The 27,917-nt window shown below is 40.5% G+C and overlaps 1 protein-coding gene across 1 annotated transcript; it reads left to right on the top strand.

The window, feature by feature from the left end:
• Positions 1 to 27,707, top strand: rdh14b (retinol dehydrogenase 14b). Its single transcript, XM_077018143.1, has 2 exons — positions 1 to 395; positions 26,296 to 27,707. The coding sequence occupies exons 1-2, from the start codon at positions 54 to 56 to the stop codon at positions 26,911 to 26,913; spliced, it is 960 nt and encodes a 319-aa protein (XP_076874258.1). The 5' UTR covers positions 1 to 53; the 3' UTR covers positions 26,914 to 27,707.
• Positions 27,708 to 27,917: the final 210 nt, after the last annotated feature.

Genomic DNA, 27,917 nt, shown 5'->3' with positions numbered 1-27,917 from the left:
TTTATGGGTATTGAAGTTCATATACTCTGCTACACACTATTAGCGGTCTTCAGATGGCTGCAGGAATAATTTTGGCCGCTGTCCTTGGCGGTGGGGTGATTCTTATCATGAAAATAATATTCTCTAGGAGAAAGATTACTTGCTACCCAGTCGGTATAATGCGTGGGAAAACAGTTATTATAACTGGAGCGAACAGCGGCATTGGAAAGGCAACGGCGGCGGAGCTGCTGAGACTCCAGGCTCGAGTGATCATGGCCTGCCGCGACATGCAGAAGGCTGAAGAGGCAGCAGGAGAGATCAGGAAGGAATCGGGGCCACACGGAGAGCTTGTGATCAAACACCTCAACCTAGCTTCGCTGAGATCGATACACTCATTCTGCGAGGAAATTATGAAGGTTTGTGTTGGTGGTTTTAATGTGGATCTTTTAATCGTACTATCTAGTATTAAAAACACCATGGTTTCGAGTTATCATGTTAGGCCTATTGATTTATTAAGTATTCGCCATATTTGTGCATATTTACAGTCTGTGTGGATGTCACTTTTGATATAATTATTATTAATTTTAAATTAACTTGATTCAAGCTCTGCAGTGAAAATAATTTTTTTTCATGTGCACAATTTTACAGTAGCCTACATAAATCATTATACAAATAGCACAACGTATGTTCTTTTAAATAATGTTTAATATAACAAATATGTCAGAATATGCATCAGTTTAACAACTGGATACACAAGAGCTGAGCTATGTAGAATCGCAGGGTCAAAACCCTGTAAACGGGCTGCCATTTTCTTGAACAACCTTTAAACTATATTAAAATCACGTATACCCAAGAGGGGCACACATTGGATGCAATATCAAAATTAAAAGCATTTTAAACAGCAGGAGTAAAGCTATAAACAAGTTCCTAAAGCCATAACTTGCATGATGAATGCTCTTCAGAAAACAAAGTTAAACACAACTAAAGGATCAAGTTTCCTCCCAAATGTATGCTTTTAAAGCATATTAATCAGGATGTTCTAAACCAGTAAAATTCTGCATGGATATCGCAACATAAGTCAATCCAATTTAAACAGTAATAAACACTGGAAGGAAGTCCATGTAGGTCAGGGGTGCCCACAAGTTTTCAGCTTGCGACCTACTTATAAGATGACCAAATCAGAAAGTTCTACCTCGCCTCGAGTGTAAATTGTTGACGGGAAAGGGGGGGTAATGTTCTATTACACTTGCACACATAGCCAGTCGACGTTCGTTCACTCATTTCCTTAGAAGACTGCAGACTTGCGGTCATGGAATACAAATAAATCGGGTTATGTACAGTTTTAGAATGTAAAATTTCTGTACAGACCCAATAATAGAACATTTGATGATTAAACAGTAATTGTTACCAATGATATTCCCAATACATTGATTGTCATCTAAGAACATGATTGTTGAATACCTCTCTTTATCTTTAAATATAAATGAACTGCAAGTTTAAGTTAAACACTGATTTCTCCATAAACTGTACAGTATCAAAGGAGGAAGGAGTTTTTGCATAAAGAAATATATGCTTAAATCATACCCTCTATCATTCCCACAATGTAAATTTGTGATCTCAGTTGTAACAGCCAGTTGATGTTATTAATGTGCCTTGATGATGTTGCGTTATTGTGGTGTGAATGTAGTTTCTTTTTGTTGATATGGAATTGTGCTATGTTAAATGACTAATGTTTTGATTAGTTGTTCTAATGATCTCATTACTCTTATGACCCTACCAGTGTGACATAACAGAATATGAGGTCTCGCATAAAATGCTGATTAATGAGGAGAGGTAGAAAAGCTTGGTGCAACAAACTCTCATACCATGTTCACAATCATATCTCTACAAAACAGCCCTTTATTTGTTTGTGACAGAGGCTGTGAGCGAAAGGCTTTATTATCCATATCAAACGTAAAGCAAATACTCAGGCCACTAGGCAGGACAAACACAACAAGATACTTAAATAAACGAAGAATAGCAATAACTCCAAAGAGACGTGGTGGTCCGTAGTGCAGAGCAGGATGTCCCACGTAGCGAGGTGAGTGTGCCGGCTGTGCAGCACTTGACAGCGTGACCTGTGGGGATTTATACAGCCCAAATCTGATCATGGGCAGGTGTCAGTACTCGGGTGATTGTGATGGTGGGAGTGTCCGGGAATGAGAGGGTGTGCTCTGTGACGAGGTGGGTGTGCGTACTCGTGTGTGCGTGAAGGTGCGCGCCCTCTGGTAACGTCTAGGCTGACCCACCATGAGATTGTTTTGAAATGTATTAATAATAGTAATAATAATAATAATAGGGGTGTATTCAACTAAGGATTTTCATAGTCGAATCTGATTCATCAGCTTTTCCCTTTAGTCGACTAATAGTCGAATCGGGTTTATTTTTATTTATTTATTTTTTTAGAACACCTTAACAGGGTATCTGCACTTTTTTAAAATCTCAAATTCAATGACTTTTAAGACCTTTTTAATACCTCTCACAAGAAAAAATAATACTATTACTGGGGATGCCGTATACTCCAGCGCTAGGACCCTGGAGCGGCTATTTTCTGCATGGTCCTAGCGCTACATTCGGCAAAGTTCACATCGCGCCATCTACCATGCGGAGTATACGGCCGTTGCGGAAATGATAATATACATATCGTCGGTAAAATAAAACAGAACAATTGAGCAACACACACTTATAATAATTTAATGCCTCCCCTCATAAAATTCCAGACATTTTAAGACATTTTTAGGCCTTGCAGCCCCGTCGACAGGGGGGGACAACCGGGTCTGTTGTCCCGGGCCCCAGGGCCAGGGGGGCCCATCAAAGAGCCCAGCAATTTATTTTTTATTTAAAGTCTATAATTTTAAATAATCTTGAAATCTTTCATTAATATAAAATTTTGTACTCAAAATAAGCTCAATGGCTAAAATATATGTTTTTTACCTATCTGCATATTTTCCATTAAGTGCATACACCCCCGCCTCCCACTGAAAAATGGTTTGATCCAGCACTGACCGTAACCGGCTGGTACCCGCCCAACAGTGGGAAATACAGTGGTGGATAGTTAAAGTAAACAGAAATCTGGTGCGCAGAAAAGAAAGTAAAAACTTTTACCTGACGAATTTTAATGTATTTTAATGCATTGTGTTCCAGGTTTGAAAAGTGCTGGAATTTAGGCTAAAGTACTACTTCGTTTCACAACAAATGTAATTCCAGGACGAAACATGAGAGAACGTGAAGACGTTAAGATTGGGCGTTTTGAAAATAAACAACCATTAAATAATGTAAATAAAAAGCGAATTATTTCGAGTATATGTATAAATATTTAACTTAATTAAGTTTAGCGTTCAGGGAAATATTGAAATGGACCTTTAAAGTGACGTAAAAGTGCTTGAATTCCACCTTATAAAGGTGTATGAACCAATATAGATCATTGGTATGAACCCTGCAAACGTGACTTTGTTCATTGCGCTGAAGTGCGGCGCGCGCGAAGTTACAAAATTCGAGAGGTGCACGACCTCACGAATCGAATCGCAAATCGAGATCCTCGCGCATGTTCGGTGCCACTGCGATTACATCATTTTCGCTGCGCGAACCCTCGCACCGCTCGCACCACGTCAAGTATAAACCAGTCAGCTGTCAGAAACAGCTTTGATGTGTGACTATATTATATACACATTAAACTTTCTTGTCCCGGGCCCCAGCAAGACTGTCAACGGGCCTGAGGCCTTGAATATGGAAAACTAAATTTAAGACATTTTAAGACTTTTTAACACTAGAAGCGCCAAGCTCCGGTCATTTGACCGCTGTGACGTCTACTAGAAGCTCCGCCTCTGGTCGACCTAAATTATACCTAGAAGCGCCGAGCACCGGTCACTTGACCGCAGCACCACAAAAAAAAAATTATATCTTTGCACTGGATCCAATTTCAGAACCCTCCTTTCATGACTTTCCCCAGAATTGTCCTTTTAATAAACTAGTATTTTTACATTGTTAAAAGAAACCCTGCACATGCTAGTTTCAATCGATTTCGCTCGTATCTCTGTAATATTGTCGTCGTCGCCTACACTTCAAGACTGTGATTCTCTTTTCTGCCAGCGGGTGTCGCAAAGATTCGTATGTCATTTAATATTTAGTATAACTAAATAAAGATCAATAGTTTTCAAAACTAAATTATTCACAAAGTTCAAACTGATTATTGTGTAAAGACAAAACGGAATTCGTCCGTTGAACGAAAGTGAGTGTTTCACTTTCCAAAGTCTTAAAATATATACTTTATTTATTAATATTATTTAATATATACTATATACAAGTTTACATCAATGGTTTTCAAACCGTGAGAGAGTCTTGCTTTGCCTAATAAATGCTTTAGTAGTTTGCAGGAATTCTGCGAATGGTAATTAGCTTACTTATCAAGTCAATATCTCAAAGAAATGATCTCTCGGGTATAATCGCTCTTCGCCAGGGCTAGCTGTTAGACACATACATTATGTATGGCTGTATGGCATTACAAAAGAATTAAGCAGAATGCAAGTTACGTATGTAAATGCATACCTTTACGAGCGAAACTGAGATGATGGCATGGGCGGTGCTGTTATGAACACTTTATTCACAATAGCATTCATGAGGCAACGCGAGCTATAAATTCGTCGGCACGCGGCTACACAGTTTGCTTGAAAGCTCGGTTTGGGTGATCGAACAGCAACACAGTTTGCGTGACTCCTCGGTTTGGGCGTTTGAAAGGTTGCATAGTGCAATTCACTACATAAATGGAACTTTATTTGAGGTGGGGAATGAAACTTATGCAATATACGCTAAAGAGAGACGGGATGCACCCGTTGTTGGCCTGTAGCTGTGTTCTACAACCTCCAAAACCTGGCTGTAATTAATAAATATTGTTCAAACAGTGCATGAACATTAACCACAGTGGTGGAGGTTTATTCTCAAGTTCACAATTCCTTACATAAATGGAACTTAATTTGAGGTGGGGAACGAAACTTATGCAATATAAGCTACATGTAAATCACCGAATGATGATAACGCTCGGTGATAACACGGTCGTTAGGACGTGGGATCACACATCGACATCGGCTATTCACCGATCAAACACCTCATTTGAAACGGCAACACAATACGGCGAGATGAAAAAGTGAACATTAGAGAGGAGAGAGGCAACTATATTCGTGAAGCCATCCGTATCATTTTAATAATTTTGCGTTTTGTTACGCAAAGGTACATAGCCTACCTTTTATACTGATATTTTTGTAATTAATTTTGCCTATTTATGCTTTTTGTTCTTTGTCTAACACAAAACATTATAGACATTTATTTGTAGATTTGTTATGTTCACCATAGCCTACAATTCACTAACATACACAACTTTTAGACATTAAAACTTGAAATGGCGTAACATTGAGTATACAAACTTGCTTTAGCTCGGTCTACGGGCTTCACTTTGGTACTCTGAGTATCGAACAAGCTTTCTGTGGATGTGGGGGTGGAAGGCTGCAGCGCAGTCTGTTGCATTAGCAAGACAAAAGATGTGAACGCTTCACAGTGGGGGTGCGGGCCAGTGGGTTAGTGGTGTGGCGAACGAACATGATAATCTAGTGACATATATGCCAACAGACTAACACAGAGACAAATAAGCAAACTATTACACTAACCAAGCAAACTATTACACTAACCAAGAAACAAAACTGAAACTATATTTTGCATTTACGTTTTCGCACAAACCAGGAAATGCAATATTAAACTAAACAAAACTGGCAATGGGGAAGCTACTGAGAACAAGGTCACAAGGCACTGATTCTAAAAGGTTTAGTCACATTAATTTGTTAACATATTGACGTTACGTGCAAATATCACCATTACGAATATTTTGTTTGGGCTCATTCTTCATTTTGTGCAAAACGCCATCTAGCGTTAATTATGTGTCAGTACCAGCTCCCCTGTGTAAAGACTCAGCGGTCTTTTGACCGCCCGAGGCGCGCTTTAAGTAGATGAAAACAACACGGCGCTAGTAGGAGGTGGTGAAAGCGGTCAGATGACCGGCCCTCCGCGCTTCTAGGTATAAGTATGTAAATGAGGCGCGGCGCTTCTAGTGTTAAGGACCCGCGGGTACCCTGCTTAAACGGGATCCTGTTCTTATTCATACTTTTTTCCTCTTCAAAGTAAAAACCTAAAACACTCAGATAAATGAATAAACACGGTAGGTTGGCTTTATTCAGCTTTTATTTATTTACTTATAAATTTTTTTATGAAACGTTAGAGAACATTAACCGTCAGTGGGCAGTGCGCATATCGAACTGTCAGACAGGCACTGTGCAAAATGTCAAAAATATTTTAAATAAAATATGCCTGCCTGAAAATATAAAAGAATTGCCACACAACCGCAAAAAATATAAGGAAAGGGGGTTTAAAAGCAAACAACAACAAAAAATGTTTATAGGTCTACTTGCAGACGCACCGCAATGAGACGAGATGACACGACCGAAACAACAAACAGCTGAACTGTTTTTTTTTCGCCTTAAATGGTATGCCACAGACATGTGAACAAGTCACTAAGTTGCAAGTAACAAGCAAGTCTCAAGTCTTCACAATCAAGTCTCGAGTAAAGTCCGAAGTCAATACAATCAAGTCTCGAATCAAGTCCCAAGTCAATACAAGCGAGTCTCGAGTCAAGTCCCAAGTCTTAAACGTCAAGTCCTAGTCAAGTCACCAGATGTAATTTCAATATTTAACACAATTGATGCAGTTGATTAGTAGTATATTAAGTGTCAGACTAACGTTAGGCGTTTGAGGCGTTTCGGTTCGCTTGAGTGAGATGTCGTCGCAATTGTCATCGTCACCCCCCTCCTCGCCTCAGTGATTTTCGTTCATTCGTCCGTCCTTCCCCCCCGGTCCCCGCTTTCGAATTATCGTTGGTTGACCGCTCACACAAGTCAAGTTGCTCATGTGGACCCTTGTAAAAGTTAATTCACGACCCCTGAGTTATCACATCCCAGCTAGCTAGCTAACTGTTATAGCATTATGTTAAATATACATAGCAGAGACTTACTTTTGTTTGTGCAGCCTCAAATGTCGAACAAAGTTTGAAGTGGCTGCATCTCCATCTCTTATCCTGACTCCACATGTCTTGCATGTCACAGTTCTTCACAACACTGTGACAACAGCACAACAGCATAATCTTTATAATTGAACAGGATAATTTTTGGGAGCATGTTGCTTGTCCTCTCTGCACAAATTCAACGCTACTGCCGCCCCTCCCCCTCTCGCCCCCTCCCCCGATCGGTTACGGATAAACTGAGCTGAGCAGTTCACATTTTACAGCACCATTTAATCATACAAAATGATCCAGTTATGTGATTCTACATTACTTATTTATTATGTTAAAATAAGGATTTCAAGTCTTTTCAAGTCTTAAAGCTCAAGTCCGATTGCAAGTCCAAGTCAGTAAAGGTAAAGTCTAAGTCAAGTCGCAAGTCTTCAGTGATGTTGTCGAGTCAAGTCACAAGTCATCAGTTTAGTGACTCGAGTCGGACTCGAGTCCAAGTCATGTGACTCGAGTCCACACGTCTGGTATGCCATGTTGGTTGTTGTTGTGCGAAATGAAAGACGTTGATGACGTAACTTGCACTTTGCACTTATCTTTTTCAAAAATACTTTTGAAGTTTTTTAGTAGCCATTATAATTTCAGCAGATGGTGCGTATTCTGTAGCATATTCAGCTCCGCTCGTTTGGATTGTGCAACTGCAGGGTGTGAATTATTAATGTGTAGTAAGGAAGATACCTATTGTTAATGCGCAAACATCATTTTTAAATATTTATTAACAGAAATTAGGACGATTTTATTTGACAAAGGGCTATATATAACGAAAACAAAGACATTTCATGTAACAACTAATGCTTAGCTGCATCCTTGGGCACCCCCATGCAGTTAGAATGGTACATTCGACTATGACGTTCATAGTCGACTAGGGGGTATAGTCGACTATAGTCGAATCAGCGACTATTGCAGGTCACCCCTAAATAATAATCTTTATTTGTATAGCACCTTTCATACATAAATGCAACTCAAAGTGCTTTACAGAATAAATAAAACAAAACAATAAAAGGAAGCAAAGATAAAAAGGAAACAAACATAAAATAAGGTAATGAAATGACAAATTATTAAAATAATAGACAAAATAATGTAATAAAGTAAATAAGATGTCAAGATTAAACAAAGATTAGAACAGACTATGTAACTAAGTAAAATAATGTAATAGAATAATGTGATATAGTAATATAACAATTAACCGTTAGAATTCCTTAACTAAATGCAGATCTAAACAGGAAGGTTTTGAGACTGTTCTTTTGAGACTCATTTAAATTTGTATCTGAAAAGGCAGAATCAAATGAGTGAACATGAGATCTTGGTATTCCAGATTGAAATAGTAGAATGAAGCAAACAAACCTGCCAGGCTTTCAGAAGTATACCGCTATACTCATCATACACTTCACTGAAGTCAGTGTCGCACCTTTTAAATTAATAAATATTCATGCATGTAAATATCTATGACCACATCAAGCAAAGTTTAAAAACACAGGAATAAACTGATGCAATACCTTGAACAATCAATCTTGGGGAGTCTAGTAAAGAACTCGATCACTCTACGTCTGTCAGTGTGGCCATGGCCTAAAACCCATATAAAAACATAACCTAACATAACTGACAATTTTGAGATTTACTCAAAAATAATTGAATAAACACCAGTTTTACACAGAATATCCAGTTCTATCCTGGATATCCAATATAAGTTCTCTCTGCCCAGGTTGATTTCAGGAGGTTGTTCTTAGCGTCTGTGACCAGATAATTAAACTGACCAATACCTCTGTTTAACTCTGCATGAGGAAAATGCTTTTCCTGAGTTACCAGGCAGGGCCTGAATTTCAGTGCGGGATTGCGGGAATTGCACACTATTTCTTCGATTCCCGCAATTTTAGCCTTAATAATGCGGGAAACTCCTGCACACTATTACAGCGAAAACGTTCGGCAAAACAATAGCTCGGTTTGTATTGTGAGACGGACAGATAGTCGGACAGACCGACTTCCGTACTGGACGCTGCACTCGGCGCGCTCACTCTCTACAGAGCTACGAGAACCTTCTGCTTTAAGCTTTGTTTTATACTTTCGCGAGTGACCGTAGCACGAACCTCCGCGAACGGCAGAGGCGTTCATACTTGCCGCGTCACATTCTTTGCAGTGTTCTCCATATCGATATGCGGTAGTATAAAGAAACACCCCTCAAAAACAGGGGAATGAACATTTACCTGACCAATGTTGCTTTGTGTTTCAGGTTTGAAAAGTGCTGGAATTTAGGCTAAAGTACTTGAAAATGCTTGAAATTGTAACTACTTCATTTCACAACAAATAGCTGTCTGACTGTACTGTTCTCCTGTATTACGTTAACAAATACAAGCCTCTTGTAATTCCAGGGCGAAACACGAGAGAACAAGATTGGGCGTTTTGAAAATAAACAACCATTAAATAATGTGATAAAAGCGAACCTAATTAAATTTAACGTGCTGGGAAATATTGAAATGGCACAAGTGCTTTAATTCCACCTTGTAAACATGACTTTGTTCATTGCGCTGAGGTGTGGCGCGCGAAGTTACAAAATTCGAGAGGTGCACGACCTCGCGAATTGACAGTGCGCAAGGTCCTGGCACATGGGCGGAGCCACCGCGATTACGTCATTTTCGCCGTGCGAACCCTTGCGCCACGTCAAGTATAAACCAGGCGTAATCCTCAGGATTCACAGACAGGTGACAGTAAAATTAAGTTATAACAAGCCTAAACAATCTATGCTCGTTTCAGAGCTTCTCATTTCAGAGATGGAGTACAGGAAAAAAGAAAACGACAAAAGAAAGACCAAGGAGAGGATAGATCAGGGTATAGAAGAACCAAGAGACAAGTTACAGTGTATATAGTTCAATGTATATCTTGTTGAAGCACAGCAAGACCTGTATTTAAGTTCACCAGTAGTATCCCCCCCAAAATGTAGAAATCCCCTTTATGTGACACATTTAAGGGGGGAATTCCCACTAATTTTGAAAAATGAATTTCAGGCCCTGCCAGGTGATCAATATTCTGTACATGGTCAAATGTTATGACATCTTCAAAGATTACCTCCTTGATTGTGACCCAGACAAGGAGGTAAACCAGGATACCACATGTGAAAATATGTAGGTTGATTGAAAACAGAATTGAATTTGACAGCAACTGCACTGTCCTTGTCACATTTGTCTGTCCTTTAGATTCTGCAGATAGGACTGGACAATTCTTGTTTCACCAGTTGACAACAGATTTGACTGAAATACTTCTCTGTCAGTGTTGCAAAACTACAAAAACATGCATTTTTAATTAAATTTTCCACAAATCCTCCAACATTGTGAGAGCCAAGATGATCCCCAGCTATAGCAAACAATCCACCTCTCAAAACATGGCCACTGTCTTCCAGCTACTTAAGATCCATCAGCAACGGCATGTATTCTTATGCCATGCCAGGATGTATTGCAATTTGTAATTTTACAATGTAAAATTGTTATAGTAATTTACTGTATGATTTTACTGTACAATCATAGCCAACCTACTAATATGAAAGAAATTGCCTAATTTTACTAGACCAGCATAAATATATTTAATAATAGTAATAATAATAATAATATGTTTATTTTATATAGCGCCTTTCTCAAACCCAAGGTCGCTGTACACAAATGAAAGGGGAAAAATACAGGGCTTAGAAAGAGCGGAAATATTGAGAAAAGAGGAATGTCTTGAGTTGAGTTTTGAAAGTAGAGAGAGAGTCAGAGGAGCGAATAGAGGGAGGTAACGAATTCCAGAGGGTGGGGGCAGCAACACTAAATGATCTGCCACCCATAGTAGAGAGTCTGTGTGGTGGGACGGAGAGCAAACCTAGGTTAGAGGACCTGAGCTGACGTTATGAGATATGAAGGTGGAGAAGGTTGGAGAGATAGGAGGGTGCAAGACCATGCAGAGATTTGAATGTTAGGAGTAGGATTTTATAGTGGATGCATTCTGAGATAGGAAGCCAGTGTAACTGATGGAGGATAGGAGTGATGTGAGCAGATTTCTTTGTGGACATTAGAACTCTGGCTGCAGAATTTTGTATCTGTTGTAGGGGGCAAAGTGATTCAGCAGGTAGACCATAAAGCAGGGAGGTACAGTAATCTATTCTGGAAGTAATGAATGCATGTACCAGGGTTTCGGCATCTTTTAGTGAAAGTATGGGGCGGAGCCTGGCAATTTTGCGGAGATGGAAAAAAGCAGATTTACGGATAGAGTTTATGTGTGGGATGAAAGTGAGAGAGGAGTCGAATGAAACGCCAAGGTTTCGCACAACAGAAGACTGGGTAACTGGGATATTATCAACAGATAGACTACAGTTGGAGTGCAGAGATGGCTGACTTGGTGCCGATGATAATGAATTCAGTTTTAGCAGGATTTAGTTTGAGGAAGTTATTGTTTAACCAGTGAGTTATCTCCTGGATGCAGGACAGCAGTGTGGTAGGAGGGAGAGTTAGAAGGGTGGAGATCCAGATACAGCTGTGTGTCATCCGCATAAAAGTGATAGTTGATGTTGAAGGAGTGAATAATGTTACCAAGAGGAAGTAAGTATGTAATGAATAGTAGGGGACCAAGAACGGAACCCTGTGGCACTCCCTGGGTGACTGGGACAGAAATGGATTTGTGCTTTCCTATACTGACAAACTGAGATCTGTTAGTAAGGTAGGATGAAAACCAAGAGAGCACAGTGCCAGACAGACCAAAACTGGAGAGACCTGAGAGGAGTATTTTGTGATTAACTGTATCAAAAGCAGCAGTTAAATCAAGGAGAAGAATGACAGATGCATGCCCAGAGTCAGAGGACAGGAGCAGGTTATTCAAAACACTAAGACGAGCAGTCTCAGTGCTGTGTAAGGGACGAAATCCAGACTGGAATGTCTCAAAGAGATTGTTGGTGGTGAGAAAAGCCTGTAACTGTATGGCGACAGCTCTCTCAAGAACTTTAGAAATAAAAGGTAGATTGGAAATCGGTCTGTAGGATTGTACGTCAGCACTATCAAGAGAAGGTTTTTTAATAACAGGAGTAATGGCAGCCGTTTTAAGAGAACAGGGAACATAACCAGTGGAGAGAGAGAGATTAATGATATGTGTTATAGGAGTACTTATGTCCGAGAGACAGAGCTTTAGGAGTGAAGTTGGGGCGGGGTCAAGTTGACTGGATGAGGATTTGGACTTAGAAATTATTTTGGCAGTGTTGCTGACAGAAACCGGAGAGAAATGAGAAAACAGAGTGTTAATAGGACTGGGAGGAAAGAAAGATATGGAGCTATTATAGTGTCACCAGAACCTGAACCTGAAATCATTATTACTTGAAAAAACAGTCTGTAAAATCCTCGCAGGTATGCAAAAATTCGAGTTAAAATTCAGGTTCAGGTCGAAATTCAGGTTCGGGTCGCAATTCAGGTTCGGGTCGTAATTCAGGTTCGGGTCGAAATTCAGGTTCGGGTCGTAATTCAGGTTCGGGTCGAAATTCAGGTTCAGGTTGAAATTCAGGTTCAGGTTGAAATGCGGTTCATCCGGGATACGTAGGATGAGCAAACAAACTCAGAGCTAATCGAACTGCATCTGGCCAATCACAAAACATATCGGAGGTCATTAAGAGGCGCGTCTTTCTGCTAAATTTCCTGTAAGAGTGCGGTCCCTGTTTGGCGTGTAAGTAGCATGTAAGCAGCACGAAAGTGACCACTGTGCCACCCAGAAATGGCACCTTGTGGCAGCTGCCACATAATCGTGGCACTTAGTGTGACCAGTGCTGCGTGACTGTGGTCTCCGTTGTCCAGAAACGCCGCCTGCCTCTGCTGACAGACATCTAAAGACTCTTGGGTGACTCTGCGTATCGGCCACTCGCTTAAAATCATCCCGACGAGCTCCGAATCGCCATTTGTTGAAATGAAGATGGTTCATAACTTTTGTTTAAAAATTATGTTGAGTGAAATACTAGCAGACATCCAGCTAGACAGCTCTATATTACTAGTTCAGAATACTGTTTAGCGATAACGTCGAATTAAGATTATAGGAGGGTACGTGAATCTACAGTGGTAGACCGTTAACGACAGCACTAAATTTAAAGGGTTTATTATTAGATGTATGGTTATCAGTGAATGTTCCTACACGCCATCAGCGTCATTTAAACCTCTGCGAGCGAATGGCATCGCATTTAGTATTTATGCAATTTGTAGTATATTTCGCTTTGTATTGGTTTCTATTGTTAGTCTAGATTGCGTCTGTTACAACCCCACGATGTCATGGGTCTAGGTTTGGGGTGTGTGGGGTAGTAGCATGTGCGTAGTGGACAAGATGAAATTAAAGAAGAACGCGAAAACCAGACGGATACGTAAGAAAACTCTTTACTGCAGAGTGGTAATGGGTAGAAGAGCCTTTTCTACGCAGCAAAACACTGAACAGACACGTACGTACAAAAATACACGATTGACCATAAACCAACCAAGGAAAGGAGCAGTAGACGGAACCAAAGAAAAGAAACAAACAAAATATACTACACTAAGTTAACAAAGCAAGACTCACACCTTACTAACATAAATAAAGAAAATATATCTACGACGATAATCTCAAACAAATATACATACACGGTGCCCGCCTCTATACTGGTGTTTCTTATAAAACATCCCTGCATGGGTGTCTATAATTGTGCACATGCTACTACGTTCTTACTCCATGGTGGCGATTTTCACAACGCTATTCATGACAATTCATGACAAAAGCTATCGCACAAACCCTCACCTCTCACATGAGAATCATGAGCTACAGTTTCTCAAAAGTCACACACACAACCGTAAAGGCAGTAAATGCTCGCGTCGCCTCCCGGCAACTTCCAGCAACTCCGTCATGCAGATTATGAAGCCGAATATCCTCCCCCTCATCCAAATCACGATCTTCGATTGGCCGACAGAATCCACCCGTACCGAGGCAATCCACCTGTTAAACCAAAATTAACCGAAAGAGAAAATAACCTCCCCAAAATCCACAGTTCACGTAACACCGCAGCATCAGCCATCAACCACCGAGCGGCTACTGCCACTCATTGTGTACCACTAATCTAAATTCGACATTATCGTTAAAGAGTATGTGTTCTGTATGAGAGTATGTGGTGTGTGCATGGGCAGTGGCGTGCACAGACATTTTGGGGGGCAAGTGCTGGGGGGAAGGGGGGGGGCACTTTTTAGCGCACGTGGAACAATTCATTATAAAAAAAATTACAAGCGCATGTTGAATGAAATTTGACTTTTATTAGTAACATTCTCTAAACGTGAGTTTTCAATGGAAAAAGTCACACCGCCAACTGATAAAATCCATATCCAATATTAACTATACAGTCATTGTCCTTCAGTTAACTTCTGTTTACCCTCCACTGTCTGCAGGCATTGTTGCATATATTTTGCAATTAGTAAATCAATATAGGCCTACAATTAAGACAGTAAAAAGACCAAAAAGTACGAGAATGAGTTATAGGCTACTGACTGTTGTCATTACACGAATGCAGATGGACATTTTTCACAGGTAATGGGGAACTTCCCGTTTCTTCTTTCACAAACGAATGTGTTAATTTATGTTGCCTAACAAAACGTATACAACAGAAAACGTTGTATGTGACCTGGCTGGTGGGGACGGGAGAAGAAGTCTATCTGTGACCGTGTGTGCTGTGCTGAAGACGCTTCCTTCCACTCGCTGAACTGAACTGCTGCTGCAGCGCATCTGGTGTTAAAGGAAGAGAGAGGTCGGGTGTGTGCGAGGTGGTGGCGCATTTCAGGGCATTGTTTTTAATCGCTCAGGTTTTCAAAAGATCATTTCAAACCGACCTCAGTAAAATGATAATAATAAAAAACGAAGTTTCAAAAGGGCACTTTCGTTGATAAAGGGCAGAGTTGGGGTCTAATTGTGCACGCCACTGTGCATGGGTAAGTTTGAGTGTTTTCGTGTTTATCTGTACTCGTTCTCTGGTATGTTCGCTATAGTCATCCGTGTAGCGGACCACTTGGATTAATCACACAAACAATGCTCGGAGCTTCGACTGGTGTATCTTTATTCTCTCCTCCTTTCGCCACCGACATTTGACACCGTGAAAACTACAAAATGTGGCAAAAAATAAAAAATAAACACAAATGCCCTAGCACCATACCTCACAGATAATGTGTAGAACAGGGTCCAAACTTTAAATACGTCACTCCTAGCAAACTTGCACATGAACTCAACTTTATGAGCCGCAGCTCTTACTGAAAACAAAACAACAATCACATCTCCCTTCGTTTTAAATTAAATAAATCACTCTTTTGGATTAATACAATTTTTCTTCCTACCTCCTTCTGCTTCCAAGGGCGCTAAGTTTGAACTTTGTTTTACATTTGACATACAACAACACAAAAAAAACGAAGCCAACTACAGTAAAATATCTTCCACAAGTGTCAACAAGGAATATAACAAGTAATTCGTTTGTTCTTGTGTTTTTTCAAACTCTGGAGCAACGTACATGAACGCGCACAGAAGAGCTCGCGCTGAAGAGCTCGCGCTGAAAGTCTCGTGCCGAAAGTTTAGTTGAGCGATAACAGGAGGTAGCAGAATAATCAAATATTCAATAATAAACAAATAAATAAATATATTTATATAATATAAATATATATCCGCGAATATAAATCCGTGTTGTGTCGCTGTAGTGGTTTGTGGTGTCGTCTAGTTTAGTCATGCCTCATCATGATCGTGCTGTCCTTGTGTCTTCTATTATATTAACGTAGTTAAGTTAATGTTAAATGTGAAACCCCTTATATAAAAATGCTCTTCTCAGCAAGTGTCCTCCCACTGATAACACTTCACCCCCACGTCACAACATAAAACAGATCTATTACAGATTGTTCGTCAGTGAACGTTCATCACGCCATCAGCGTCATTTAAACCACTGCGAGCGAGTGGCATCGCATTTGTAGGATTCGTGGAAATGAAGATGGTTTATATTTTTTGTTTGTTAATTTATGTTGGGTGAACGATTCGGAGCTGACCGACAGCTCCAAACTACGAGTTCAGGATGCTGTTTAACGATTATGTCGGGAGCCGCTCGGCTGACATTCTAGACTAACAATAGAAACCAATACAAAGCGAAATATACTACAAATTGCACAAATACTAAATGCGATGCAATTCGCTCGCAGAGGTTTAAATGACGCTGATGGCGTGTAGGAACATTCACTGATAACCATACATCTATAATAATAAACCCTTTAAATTTAGTGCTGTCGTTAACGGTCTACCACTGTAGATTCACGTACCCTCCTATAATCTTAATTCGACGTTATCGCTAAACAGTATTCTGAACTAGTAATATAGAGCTGTCTAGCTGGATGTCGGCTAGTATTTCACTCAACATAATTTTTAAACAAAAGTTATGAACCATCTTCATTTCAACAAATGGCGATTCGGAGCTCGTCGGGATGATTTTAAGCGAGTGGCCGATACGCAGAGTCACCCAAGAGTCTTTAGATGTCTGTCAGCAGAGGCAGGCGGCGTTTCTGGACAACGGAGACCACAGTCACGCAGCACTGGTCACACTAAGTGCCACGATTATGTGGCAGCTGCCACAAGGTGCCATTTCTGGGTGGCACAGTGGTCACTTTCGTGCTGCTTACATGCTACTTACACGCCAAACAGGGACCGCACTCTTACAGGAAATTTAGCAGAAAGACGCGCCTCTTAATGACCTCCGATATGTTTTGTGATTGGCCAGATGCAGTTCGATTAGCTCTGAGTTTGTTTGCTCATCCTACGTATCCCGGATGAACCGCATTTCAACCTGAACCTGAATTTCAACCTGAACCTGAATTTCGACCTGAACCTGAATTTCGACCCGAACCTGAATTACGACCCGAACCTGAATTTCGACCCGAACCTGAATTGCGACCCGAACCTGAATTGCGACCCGAACCTGAATTTTAACTCGAATTTTTGCATACCTGCGAGGATTTTACAGACTGTTTTTTCAAGTAATAATGATTTCAGGTTCAGGTTCTGGTGACACTATAATAGCTCCATAGAAAGAGAAGTCAGGGAAGGGTGAACTAGGAAAACCTTTGTTTATGGAAGTAATTTTATCTTGGAAATAGTTGACAAAAGAAGTACAGATTTCAGGAGAGGATAAGACTGTGTGAGTAGGAGGGCAAGAAATTTTGTTGACAATAGAGAAGAGATGTTTAGTGTCATGTCTGGAGCCATGTATAAGGTTGGAGTAGTACAGAGAATGGGCAGATTGTAGTGCAGATTTGTAGGTGAGCATATGTTCAGCAAAGGCCATAGCGTGAACTTGAAGACCTGTTTTTTTATAGAGACGCTCAAGGCGCCTGCCGGTTGATTTCAGTGTGTGTAGTTCAGGGGTGAACCAGGGAGAGGTGTGCGTGGATGGTACAGTCCTCGTCTTAAGTGGAGCGAGTGTATTGAGGATGGCAGAGACGGAATCATTATACAAAGAGACAGCATCCTCAACGTTAGATATGTTACAAATCGAAGGGAATAAAGAAGATTTGAGATGTTTGGAGAAGGCGAGAGAATCAACAGCAGAAAGATTACGAAAGGATATTGTCATTTTAGAGGGGGTCTTAGGTATAGGCAGGCAGAGGCCAGCAGTGATAACTTTGTGGTCAGATATACCCAAGCCAGTACCAGAGATGTTATTAACAGTACATCCAGCAGAACAAATTAAATCTAGAATATGGCCCTGATTGTGCGTGGGAAAAACTACATGTTGAGTTAAATCAAAACATTTGAGCAGAGATAAAAATTCAGTGGATAAAGATGAAACAGTGTCCATATGGATATTAAAGTCTCCGGGTAGGACCAGAGATGGAGACTTGGAGCTAGCGATGGTAAGTAGTTCACCAAGTTCAGATAAAAAGTCAGCAGTGGACAGTTTAGGTGGGCGATATATCAACAGTAAAATCACAGTGGACAAGCCAGACACCTTTAAAGCCATATATTCCAAAGCAAAGACTTCATGTAGTTTAAGCAGAGTTAGTCTCACCTTCTTGTTGAAAATGACAGCTAACCCGCCACCTCTACCTGTTAGCCTAGGCGAACAAAAGTATGTAAATCCAGGAGGAGAAGCTTCATTTAAAAGCATAAAATCACCCTGTGTCTGCCAAGTCTCCGTGAGAAACAGCATATCCAGTTGCTTATGTTCAATTAAGTCGTTTAGTAGAGTAGCTTTGTTTGGGAGCGAACGGCAGTTAAATAAAGCTAGAATAAACAGACCAGATGAATCGGAGGATTGGGATGAGATAGTAGCTTGTGGGACAGGGCGCAAAACACTAGTGTCGACTCCACAGCTGTGTTTATATTTCCTGTAGCCACGGCCATTTGTCCAAACAGCTGGGATACTGGCTGATAGCTGGAGCAGCCTAGGTCGAGTTTTACTTGATCGGTGTATGTAGCGCGGTCGGCGATTGAGTCCGACAGAGCGGCAGTAGTTGTATATGTCCGAGTCCAGACGGTAATGCGAGCGGAGAGAGTGCACATCGTCGTTGTCTATGATTTACACATTACTGTGTTTATGTGAGTGTTCTCCGTGCGCAGAAGGCGCTATAAGTGTGATAAATAAGTGACGTCTGTCGCAGCAAGGATTCCCGTGTCTCATCCTTCTCCACGAGCCGCGCATCACAATATTATTGTTACTATTAACATATGTCAATATTGTTTAGCTTTTTGCAAAATGGTGATAATTTTTACAGTTGATTTCTTAAATATGCTTGAGACCAATGTTCCCTCAAATTTTCATGTGTCTGAGCAAACACACAAACTCCCCGAGCAGTCCCTTGGACCACTGTGAGCAACATCAGATGTGTGCACTGTAGTCATGCCAGCACTACATTTATCCAAGTTACATGGTTTATAAAAAAAAATCAAATTTCAGCATTTACATTTCTGTTATTATACTTTTCATTAAGTGCTTTAGCCCACTTACAATAAAAATTACAAAAATCTTGTTCATGACCTGTGTAGTATGTTAACGCTATTGGAAGTATAAATATTTCATTTTAAATATGGCAAAACATGAACTGCCACCCAAACCAAGCTGACTATAAACTCCAATTTTGAAAACACTCTGAATATTTTTATTATAAGGCACTGACGTCCAGTGTGTGAATCTCCTGCTGTGCACTGGGAGAGAGTCCTGTAACTCTTTCTGCAAAATACAGTATGTAATGACACAATTATTTTCATTTCTACTACTCATAAACTAGTAACAGTATTTAAATGATCAGTATCCATAAATGAAAATTGTAAATAAATGAAACTAGATGAGCACAAATCCGATTGAGGACGTAAATTTCACCTTAATTTTCCCGTCTGTCCTTCTCATGTCTCCAATGGTTGTACACGTGGTCAAGGTTGATGGTAGGGGTGCACGATATGACGATATAAAATCGTGAATGGCGATAACGAGTGGAGAATCGCAGGTGATCTACCAAATTAGAGAAATCGTATAGATCGCCTTTGCCAATCAGCGCAATTACTTTTTTATGCTGGTTCCCACCGATGCATCAGACGTAGGGCGTAGGACGGACCAATCACAGCGAACTGTGCGTCTTCGACCCCTCCATGTTGTGTTTGTAAAAACTAAAAGTGGACAACGATGGCTGAAAGCCAAACCGAGGAGCTGGTAAAGAAGAGGAAATCCACCTCTATAATCTGAAATTGATTAGGATTTTCTTCCACTGACCAAGACCAAACTACAGCGATATGTAAAGTGTGCAAAGAACACGTGAAAACGTCCGATGCCAGTACAACAAATTTATTCAATCACTTGAGACGTAGACATCCCAAGTAATATGCCGAAAGTGAAACAATGCGGGCAGCCGTCTCACAAGTGACCATAGCGCGCGACTCCGCCACACCTCGCGCGAACGATATGTGGTAGTATAAAGAAACACCCCTCAAAAACGGGAAGGAACATTTACTTGACAAATTTTAATGTTGCTTTGTATTTCAGGTTTGAAAAGTGCTGGAATTTAGGCTAAGTAGCCTACTTAAAAATGCTTGAAATTGTAACTACTTCGTTTCACAACAAATATCTGTCTGACTGATCAGTTCTCTTTACGTTAACAAATACGAATCTCTTGTAATTCCAGGACGAAACATGAGAGAACGTGAAGACGTTAAGATTGGGCATTTTGAAAATAAACCACCATTAAATAATGTGAATAAAAAAGCGAATTATATCGAATCATTTCTACTATATGTATAAATATTTAACTTTTAAGTTTAAAGTTCTGGGAAATATTTAGTGCAATAGTGCACTTTAACAGTGTAAGGAACTGCGTGACACAGAGCAGGGAGGCGGACACAAACGCTGAGGAGAGCGAGATTCATTGAATGGAACTCCAAAGGTAGTGTCGTAATACCGGGCAGGGGTCATAACGGGTAGGCAGTCCGAACATGAAATATAAACGGGCATGGTGGCACAAAGAACAAAACAAGGCATGAACATGAAATATAAACGGGCATGGTGGCACAAAGAACAAAAGGCAGGGGAAACAAAGACTAGGCTGAACGTACTTACGATGAAGACGAAACAGAAACAGTTAAATCCACTAGAGCACGAACGAGGCAATAGAATAAACAGGTAAGTAGCACAAAATAACCGATACCGACATGGGAGACACGGGGACTATAAATAAATTGAACTAGACTAGAAACAGGCAGGGTTGCCAGGTCCTACAAAAATATCCCGCACAAAGTCAGTGTAAAACCCGCCCTTCAGCAGCATAAACTAGCCCAAAGTGTTTAAAATGGAGACAAATTAAGTATTATATCGCGATCGATTCTTTGTCTTGACTTGTAACCCCCGTGGTGGCCCAACCGCACCCCGCGACCCCAGAATTTTTACCCGCGGCAGGATTTTCAAACAAGCCCAATTTGGCGTAAAAACCGCAAACCTGGCAACTATGGAAACAGGTGAAGACAATAACGTAGCCCTACGTGACAGTGTCACGTGTGTTGTTTACATTTTTTGTTTACAATGTTTGCACATGAAAAATTGCAATATCATTCATTTAAATCTGCTTAAAAAGAAAGCTTTGTAGCCCCATTTTTTTGTGTGTTTTTTTGGATGGAAGATCGTGATAAAAAATCGAAATCGTGATTTTATGAAAAAAATCGTGATACTATTTTTTTCCCCATATCGCCCACCCCTAGTTGATGGCCTCATCTGCTTGGAGCTTTGACTTTATGCGCATCAGCTGATCCAAATGGTCTACCTCAAGACGATTTCTGGATGCTGTTTTGATACGATTCATCAAACTAAAGCCTCTTTCACAATCTGCACTGGATGCTTGAAATGTAGCACAAATATCCACAAGCTGTGATATGTGTTTTAGCTCCTCACATTTTAATGTTGCTGCCACCATATCCGAGAATGTTCTGATTGACCCGTGTTTAAGTTTTTGCCTCATTATGTACTTGAATTCAGCATATTCACTGTTAATGACCTCCACAGAATGCGGGCGGTGGAGAATGGCCTCATACTTCTTTGTCAGTGTGGCAATGTCTGCTGCTCCATACTCAAAACTGATGTCTGAACTCAATGCCTCAATGTCAAATGCAGACCACTCCTTTAATTCATCCTCTGGAAAACGAGCATCCAAGTGATCACAGAGCTTACGAATAAAATGAGTAATCTCACTGGTATTTTTGCTATCGGCTGATGAGGCCCTCATCGCCTCTTTGACACGGTCACTCCACTTAACATCCTTTTCCTCTCTCAAGTATTGGGAACGCAACTTCTCAATCTTTGCTCTTGCAAAGCAGTGCCCTTCCATCACAGTCAGGTTGCGTCTTTGTAAAGAAAGACACAGGTGTGAAAGCTCGCCCAAAACATCTCCCAGAGCAGTGAGGGTAACCTTGAACTTTGAATCTGTCAGCTTTTTGTAACAGTAATTTGCCACTGGATCTCTGCTATCGCTGGATTCTCTCTTACAGTATTCTTCCAGCACAATGTAGTTCCTTAGAACAGCATTCACAGCTTGGTACCGTGACAGCCATCTCACTTCGTTCAGAGGCCTGAATGACAGCGTATCCTCATCAAGAACCTTTGCTAGGTCTTCTAATTTTCCCATCTTTACAGTGGATCTAGAGAAAGTGGAATAAACCGTTCTAAGAAAAGTTTCCACATCACGCATCAAAGGTACATCTTTCGATGCATCATCAATGCCCAAGTCCTCTCTATGGGCCACACAGTGTTGTTCAGTTAGGTGTGGTATTTGCCGCTTTAATAAAGCTGCAACTCCGTTGTGCTTTCCTAGCATTACTGAGGCACCGTCGGAGGTCAGCATCACCATTCTCTGCATGTCTAGTTCATGCTTGGTATAAAATTGTGTTATTGCCTGCACAATATCGTGAGCAGTGCATGCTGTCAGCTGGATGATGCCGCCAAAGATAGTTTTATGGTTGACGTTATTTTCCTCCCTGTATTTAATATACAGGACTAGCATTTTGTGCACTGTTATGTCTGTGCTCTCATCTATGATCAGTGTGTGCCACGGTGCGTTTTTAACTTTACACATCGTCTCATTTTGCACTATTTGATTAATGGAATTCACAAACTCAAAGGCATAATTTTTGCTTCGCCAGCTTTCCGGTATACTCACATACTTTGCCATGTGATCGTGAATTTGTTGAACTGACAGCATAGAAGCATTCATGTTGATGGCTAGAATATTGTCGATGAGAATTTTAACTTGTTCGGGGTTGGATTTCTTTGCAAGTGTTAGCTCGTTCCATCTCTCGGTCTTTGGCGCTCTCCCCCAACAACCCAGCAAACAGTGAACGTCCCGGGGACGTTCGCGGACGTTCTTATTAGAGGTTTTATATAACGTTCGCGATAGGACGTTCCTAGGCCATAACGGACGTTCCCAGCAGGTCCCCTCGAAGTCCTGGCGGAACGTTCCCAAAGATACATTCACGGGACGTTCGGTGACGTCCCCGTATAGTCGTTGAAATAATGTTATTTTTGTTACATTTAGAGAACGTTTGAGAACGTCCGGACGTGGTCCCGCGACCGTTGTCATGGTGCGTGCGTGAAAGGCAGTCAGCTGATTTAGAGTTTTACTCACTAGAGGATTAGCAAGCGGGAACATAAACACACAAGCCGTCTTCTCGCGACGTAGGAACGTTAGCTAACTTGAATATTCTGACAGAAGCCGTTATTTTAAATTCAAGGTGAGTCACCTACATTTGATTAAAATATGGTTAGCTAGTAAATACATATCTTAGTAAATTTATCTTCTGAGTTGCGGCTAATGTATGAGGTGATTTTAATAAACCCTCAGCTAACCCCTCTGGATAATCATAAAACCCGATCAGCAAAATCAAACAGTTGTACCAAAAACGGATGCCCATCTGTGGCTGGACATTATTTCTATATGGTCATGGCTAGAGCTAAATTATCACTACGCTACGCTACCAAATGATAAAGTTATAAGAATCACTGCATTAAGACTTCAATAGTAAGTAACGTTAACTGATGTTGATGGTCTCAGCCACAGATAACAGCCGACGATAGCATTCGCTATAAGTAGCTAGCCACATTAACAAGTTAATGCCAACTATAGCTACCTAGCTGGGTTAGCATTGATTTGAGTAGCTGATGTTCTTCAAGCAAAACATTCAAATTACTTCATTTATCGAACGCTTTATTATAACTAGAGGTCACAAAATTAAATGTTAACAAACGTGTATCTTTGTCTATTTTAGGCTTCACCCCAAGAAACGCGTGAAAAGGAGGCTTGAAACGGCGTTCAAAATGCGCACATCAGACACTTTTTTCGCATTTCAAATAAAAAATAATAACTTGTTTACAGCCTATCACTTCTTGTGTGTTCATTTTTATTCCATATGCAATACCCGGATTTACTAAATCAATAAAATCTAAGTTGTTTTAGAAGTAACATAAGAAGTAGACCTAAACAATTTAATACATAAGAGACGTTTAAAGGACGTTCCTTAAACGTCCGCTCATTGTCCTCTGGATGTTTCCAGGTGGTCCTACAAACGTCCTTTGTAACGTCCACTGAACGTCCCCTGAAACATTTTGGCGACCCTACAAAAAAACGTCCAGAGGACGTTCGCAGTGTTGGTTCGCGGGACGTCCTCGGGACGTTTTTTTGTTAGCTGGGAATGTACCGATCCCCATTCCCATCTTACATCTTCTTACAATTTCAACCGCTTTCAAATGACTTTTGTGTTGAATGTGACGCTTGAGGTAGTCCAGCTTCCATTCTATCCACACTTTTCCCTCCGCAAACTCGCTTGTTATTTTGGCTTCGTGACATGTTTTGCAGAGCAGACCTTGCTCACTCGAAAAAGAAAAAATCTCACTCAGTTTCAACGTTTTTTCTTCCGTTTGCACATATTCTGACAGCCATTCCATCTTAAAAGAATTGCATGTCTTTTTTACTTTGTCTTGGCGAGGGGATGTGCCACTGTGCGTTCGCTTTGCCATTTTTATAAAGGGTCAACATAAGCAGCACTTAACATCGTCCACACCACTTTGCTAGCTAAAACAACGGTGGCGGCACATAAGGACGCTGTCACGTTGTCAACGTTGATTAGTTGCGTAAATACGTATGTGAACAGCATCATTGGTTGGAGCAGTCACCGCCGGTCCCTCACTAACTCACATGCAAAGTAGCACAGAATGAATTATGTTATTATATTTTACTTTCAAATCATTGAATTTGAAAATAATTCAAATTTGGAATTATTATAATTTTTTTTTTGTGCGCGGTTGGGTTTTTTTGTGCGCGGAGATCGTGTCAGCAGCGAGCAATTGCGGACGCGCGCAGCTTAGAGGGAACAGTGCTTGAGACATTTAGAGTTGCTAAGACATTAAAGGATATACACATGTGGACAAAATTGTTGGTCCCCCTTGATTAATGAAAGAAAAACCCACAATGGTAACTGTGACAGGCAGGGAGTGCGAAATAAAATGGAAGCGATCATGCCAAGTCTCAGGGGAAAAAGGAGGTTTTAATGTATAAAGCAAACCAAAAACCCGTGACATAGTTCCAAATCAAGGGAACAATAACCAACAGTCAACTGGTACAAAGGCAGGACATATATAGACAAACAAACGACCGTCAGGTGTGACGGATCATAGGCCCCGCTCACCAGAGGGACTAACACAACACAATAAGACAACTGCCGCTGTGGACGGGGGCGACCAGCAGGGGCCCCGCTGTACTGTGACAGTAACAAAAATAACTTAATTTGACAAAAGTAATAAGAAATTAAAATTCTATGAAAATGAACAAATTAAAGTCAGATATCGCTTTTCAGCGATGCTTCAACACAATTATAAAAAAAATAAACTCATGAAAAAGGATTCCTAGTTTTGATTTGGTATTAAATAGGAACCTTGGATTGCTTTCATGTTTTTCTGTTAGAGTTGATGTGCAGTGATGTCGCCCCTTTTAAATAACTCTAATATTTTGCCATGTATGCTCCAAGATTTGCATGTCTCATTTAAGATCACGTTTGAATTTGAAGTTTGAAGAGAATGGCACCAAGGAGCCATTCTCTTCTCACTCACTCTTTTTAATCAAGGTGGTTGTCTCACAGGGCTACGCCCCCTCTCCTAGCTGTCACTCCGGTTTCCCTGTTCCTTGTGTCTGTGTTGTTCCCTGCTCCTTGATCCCGCCCTGCTTGTCTTTCTCCATGGTTTCCCCTTGTCTGCCACGCCCGTGTCGTCAGTGTCGTCACCTGTGTCTAGTCCAGCGCAGTTCGTTACAGTGGTGCAACCTTATTTAAAGTTATTTAGCAGTTAATGCTAAATTGTCAGCTGTAAATTTGTCGATACCAAGAGATTGGATTAGCTCTAAAGTATATTATACTTTACTGAGGTATACCCATGGAATCAAGAATTGATTGAAAATAAATTATTATTTTAAAATGAATTTTCAAAGTGAATGTTGAAATTACCAACTAAAAATGCCATATTAAGTAATTTGCTTAATATTATTATATACCAAAAATTTGCATGAACTTGTGTACCCTGAAATTCCTTTATGCTGTATAGACTTTTTAGTGTGTCATCCCAAGATTTCACTGGTCCTCATAATTTCTACAATAACTAAACTGATCTGTCTTTGTCACATTGACAGGAAGAGATCAAGATTGATGTGCTAATCAACAATGCAGGGCTTTACCAGTGTCCCTATGCTAAGACTGAAGACGGCTTCGAGATGCAAATTGGGGTAAATCATCTTGGTCACTTCCTCCTCACACATCTCCTATTAGACCACCTAAAGAACTCTGCTCCCAGCCGCATCATTGTAGTCTCCTCCGAGCTCTACAAGTATGGCAGTATTAACTTTGATGACTTGAATTGTGAACAGAACTACAACAAGGCCTCCTGCTACAGCCAGAGCAAGCTGGCCAACCTTCTGTTTATCCATGAGCTGTCTCGTCAGCTGTATGGGACGGGAGTGACGGTCAATGCTCTTACCCCTGGAATAGTGAGGACAAGGCTCGGCCGGCATATCCATATCCCTCTGCTCGCCAAGCCACTGTTCTTCATGGTGTCCTGGTTGTTTTTCAAGAGTGCAATGGAAGGTGCTCAGACACCACTGTACCTGGCTTGTTCCCCTGAGGTTGCCAATGTGACGGGAAAGTACTTCGCTAATTGCCAAGAGAAGCAGCTCCTGGCCAAAGCTGTGGATGACCATGTGGCCAAACGTCTATGGGACCTGAGTGGGACCCTTGTGGGACTGAAGAGCTGAGTGGTGAGGCAGCCCCTTGTCTGTGGTTGAACTCATAACATGACATACAAAAGCAGCATTTTGTTAGGACTCCATAGAAGGATTGAGGAAGGCCCAGGACATGATGCTGAGGAAATGGTCATTGTGCTCTGAAAGAGACTCTTTTTCCATCCAATAAACACGAACCAGAAATTGAAGGGTCCAATCGGCTTCCCTGAATACCAAACATATAAACAAATAGTTTATGAGCATATGGAAGTCTGAATAGACTGTTTAATGGGGTAGTTTAAAAGACCACTTGATTATTTGATCCGCCATGATGGAAAATGTACGACTTTATCAGGATTGTTATAACCTGGTAATATCACTGAAGCTTTCAGTCATAATGTCGATCTGAATTACAGCTTTAAAGTACAGCAACTTTGTAAAATAGTGCTCATTTGGATATAGGCTTTGGTGGCACACGAAAATGTTGAACTTGTTTTGAAGTGCGTAATTGAAACAAGTGAATGGTTTTCCAACACAATTGTTTTATTAATACTCTGGAAAACAAATTAAATGAACATTGTCTATTCCATGTAGATAAATGATTTTGTCTATTTTTGCTCTTTCCTAGATATAGGGTAGTCCTGGATCATATTTGATGTAAATGTATTTTTTTTTTTTATTTTGTCTAGCCTGGATAGAAAAGAGTGGATAGGAGACTGTTCCTGTGTTAATCCTTTCAGATTCAAATTATGTTCTGGTGATGACAAAAATAATAGAATGTTGATTTCTCTTTGCAGTGCACTCAAACAATAAAAAATCTAATCTAATATTGCTGTTTTTTTATGTCCATTGCAGTGGATGGTTGGATGGTTGTGAAGAAGTACTATAAGAACAGGGTTGTTTCTTTTTGGAATATAAGCCTGGACCATAAATTAAAAGTGATTTAAAAGTTTTTAAAGTGATTTACTATCTTCAAGAAAAAAACATTTTTAACAGTTAGGGTTAGAATGGGGAAAAACTATCTGATCAGTAATTTA

This window comes from Brachyhypopomus gauderio, chromosome 9, assembly GCF_052324685.1.
Source record: "Brachyhypopomus gauderio isolate BG-103 chromosome 9, BGAUD_0.2, whole genome shotgun sequence".
In the NCBI taxonomy this organism is placed as follows: Eukaryota; Metazoa; Chordata; class Actinopteri; order Gymnotiformes; family Hypopomidae; genus Brachyhypopomus; species Brachyhypopomus gauderio.
The sequence above is the reverse complement of the archived record's forward strand: the minus strand, read 5'-3'. Positions and strand labels throughout refer to the sequence as shown.

Excerpts from the sequence above, each read along its gene's own strand:
- rdh14b (XM_077018143.1), top strand. The coding sequence starts at position 54 with ATGGCTGCAGGAATAATTTTGGCCGCTGTCCTTGGCGGTGGGGTGATT. Across the intron at positions 396-26,295 it reads TCTGCGAGGAAATTATGAAG|GAAGAGATCAAGATTGATGT; the intron begins GTTTGTGTTGGT and ends TCACATTGACAG.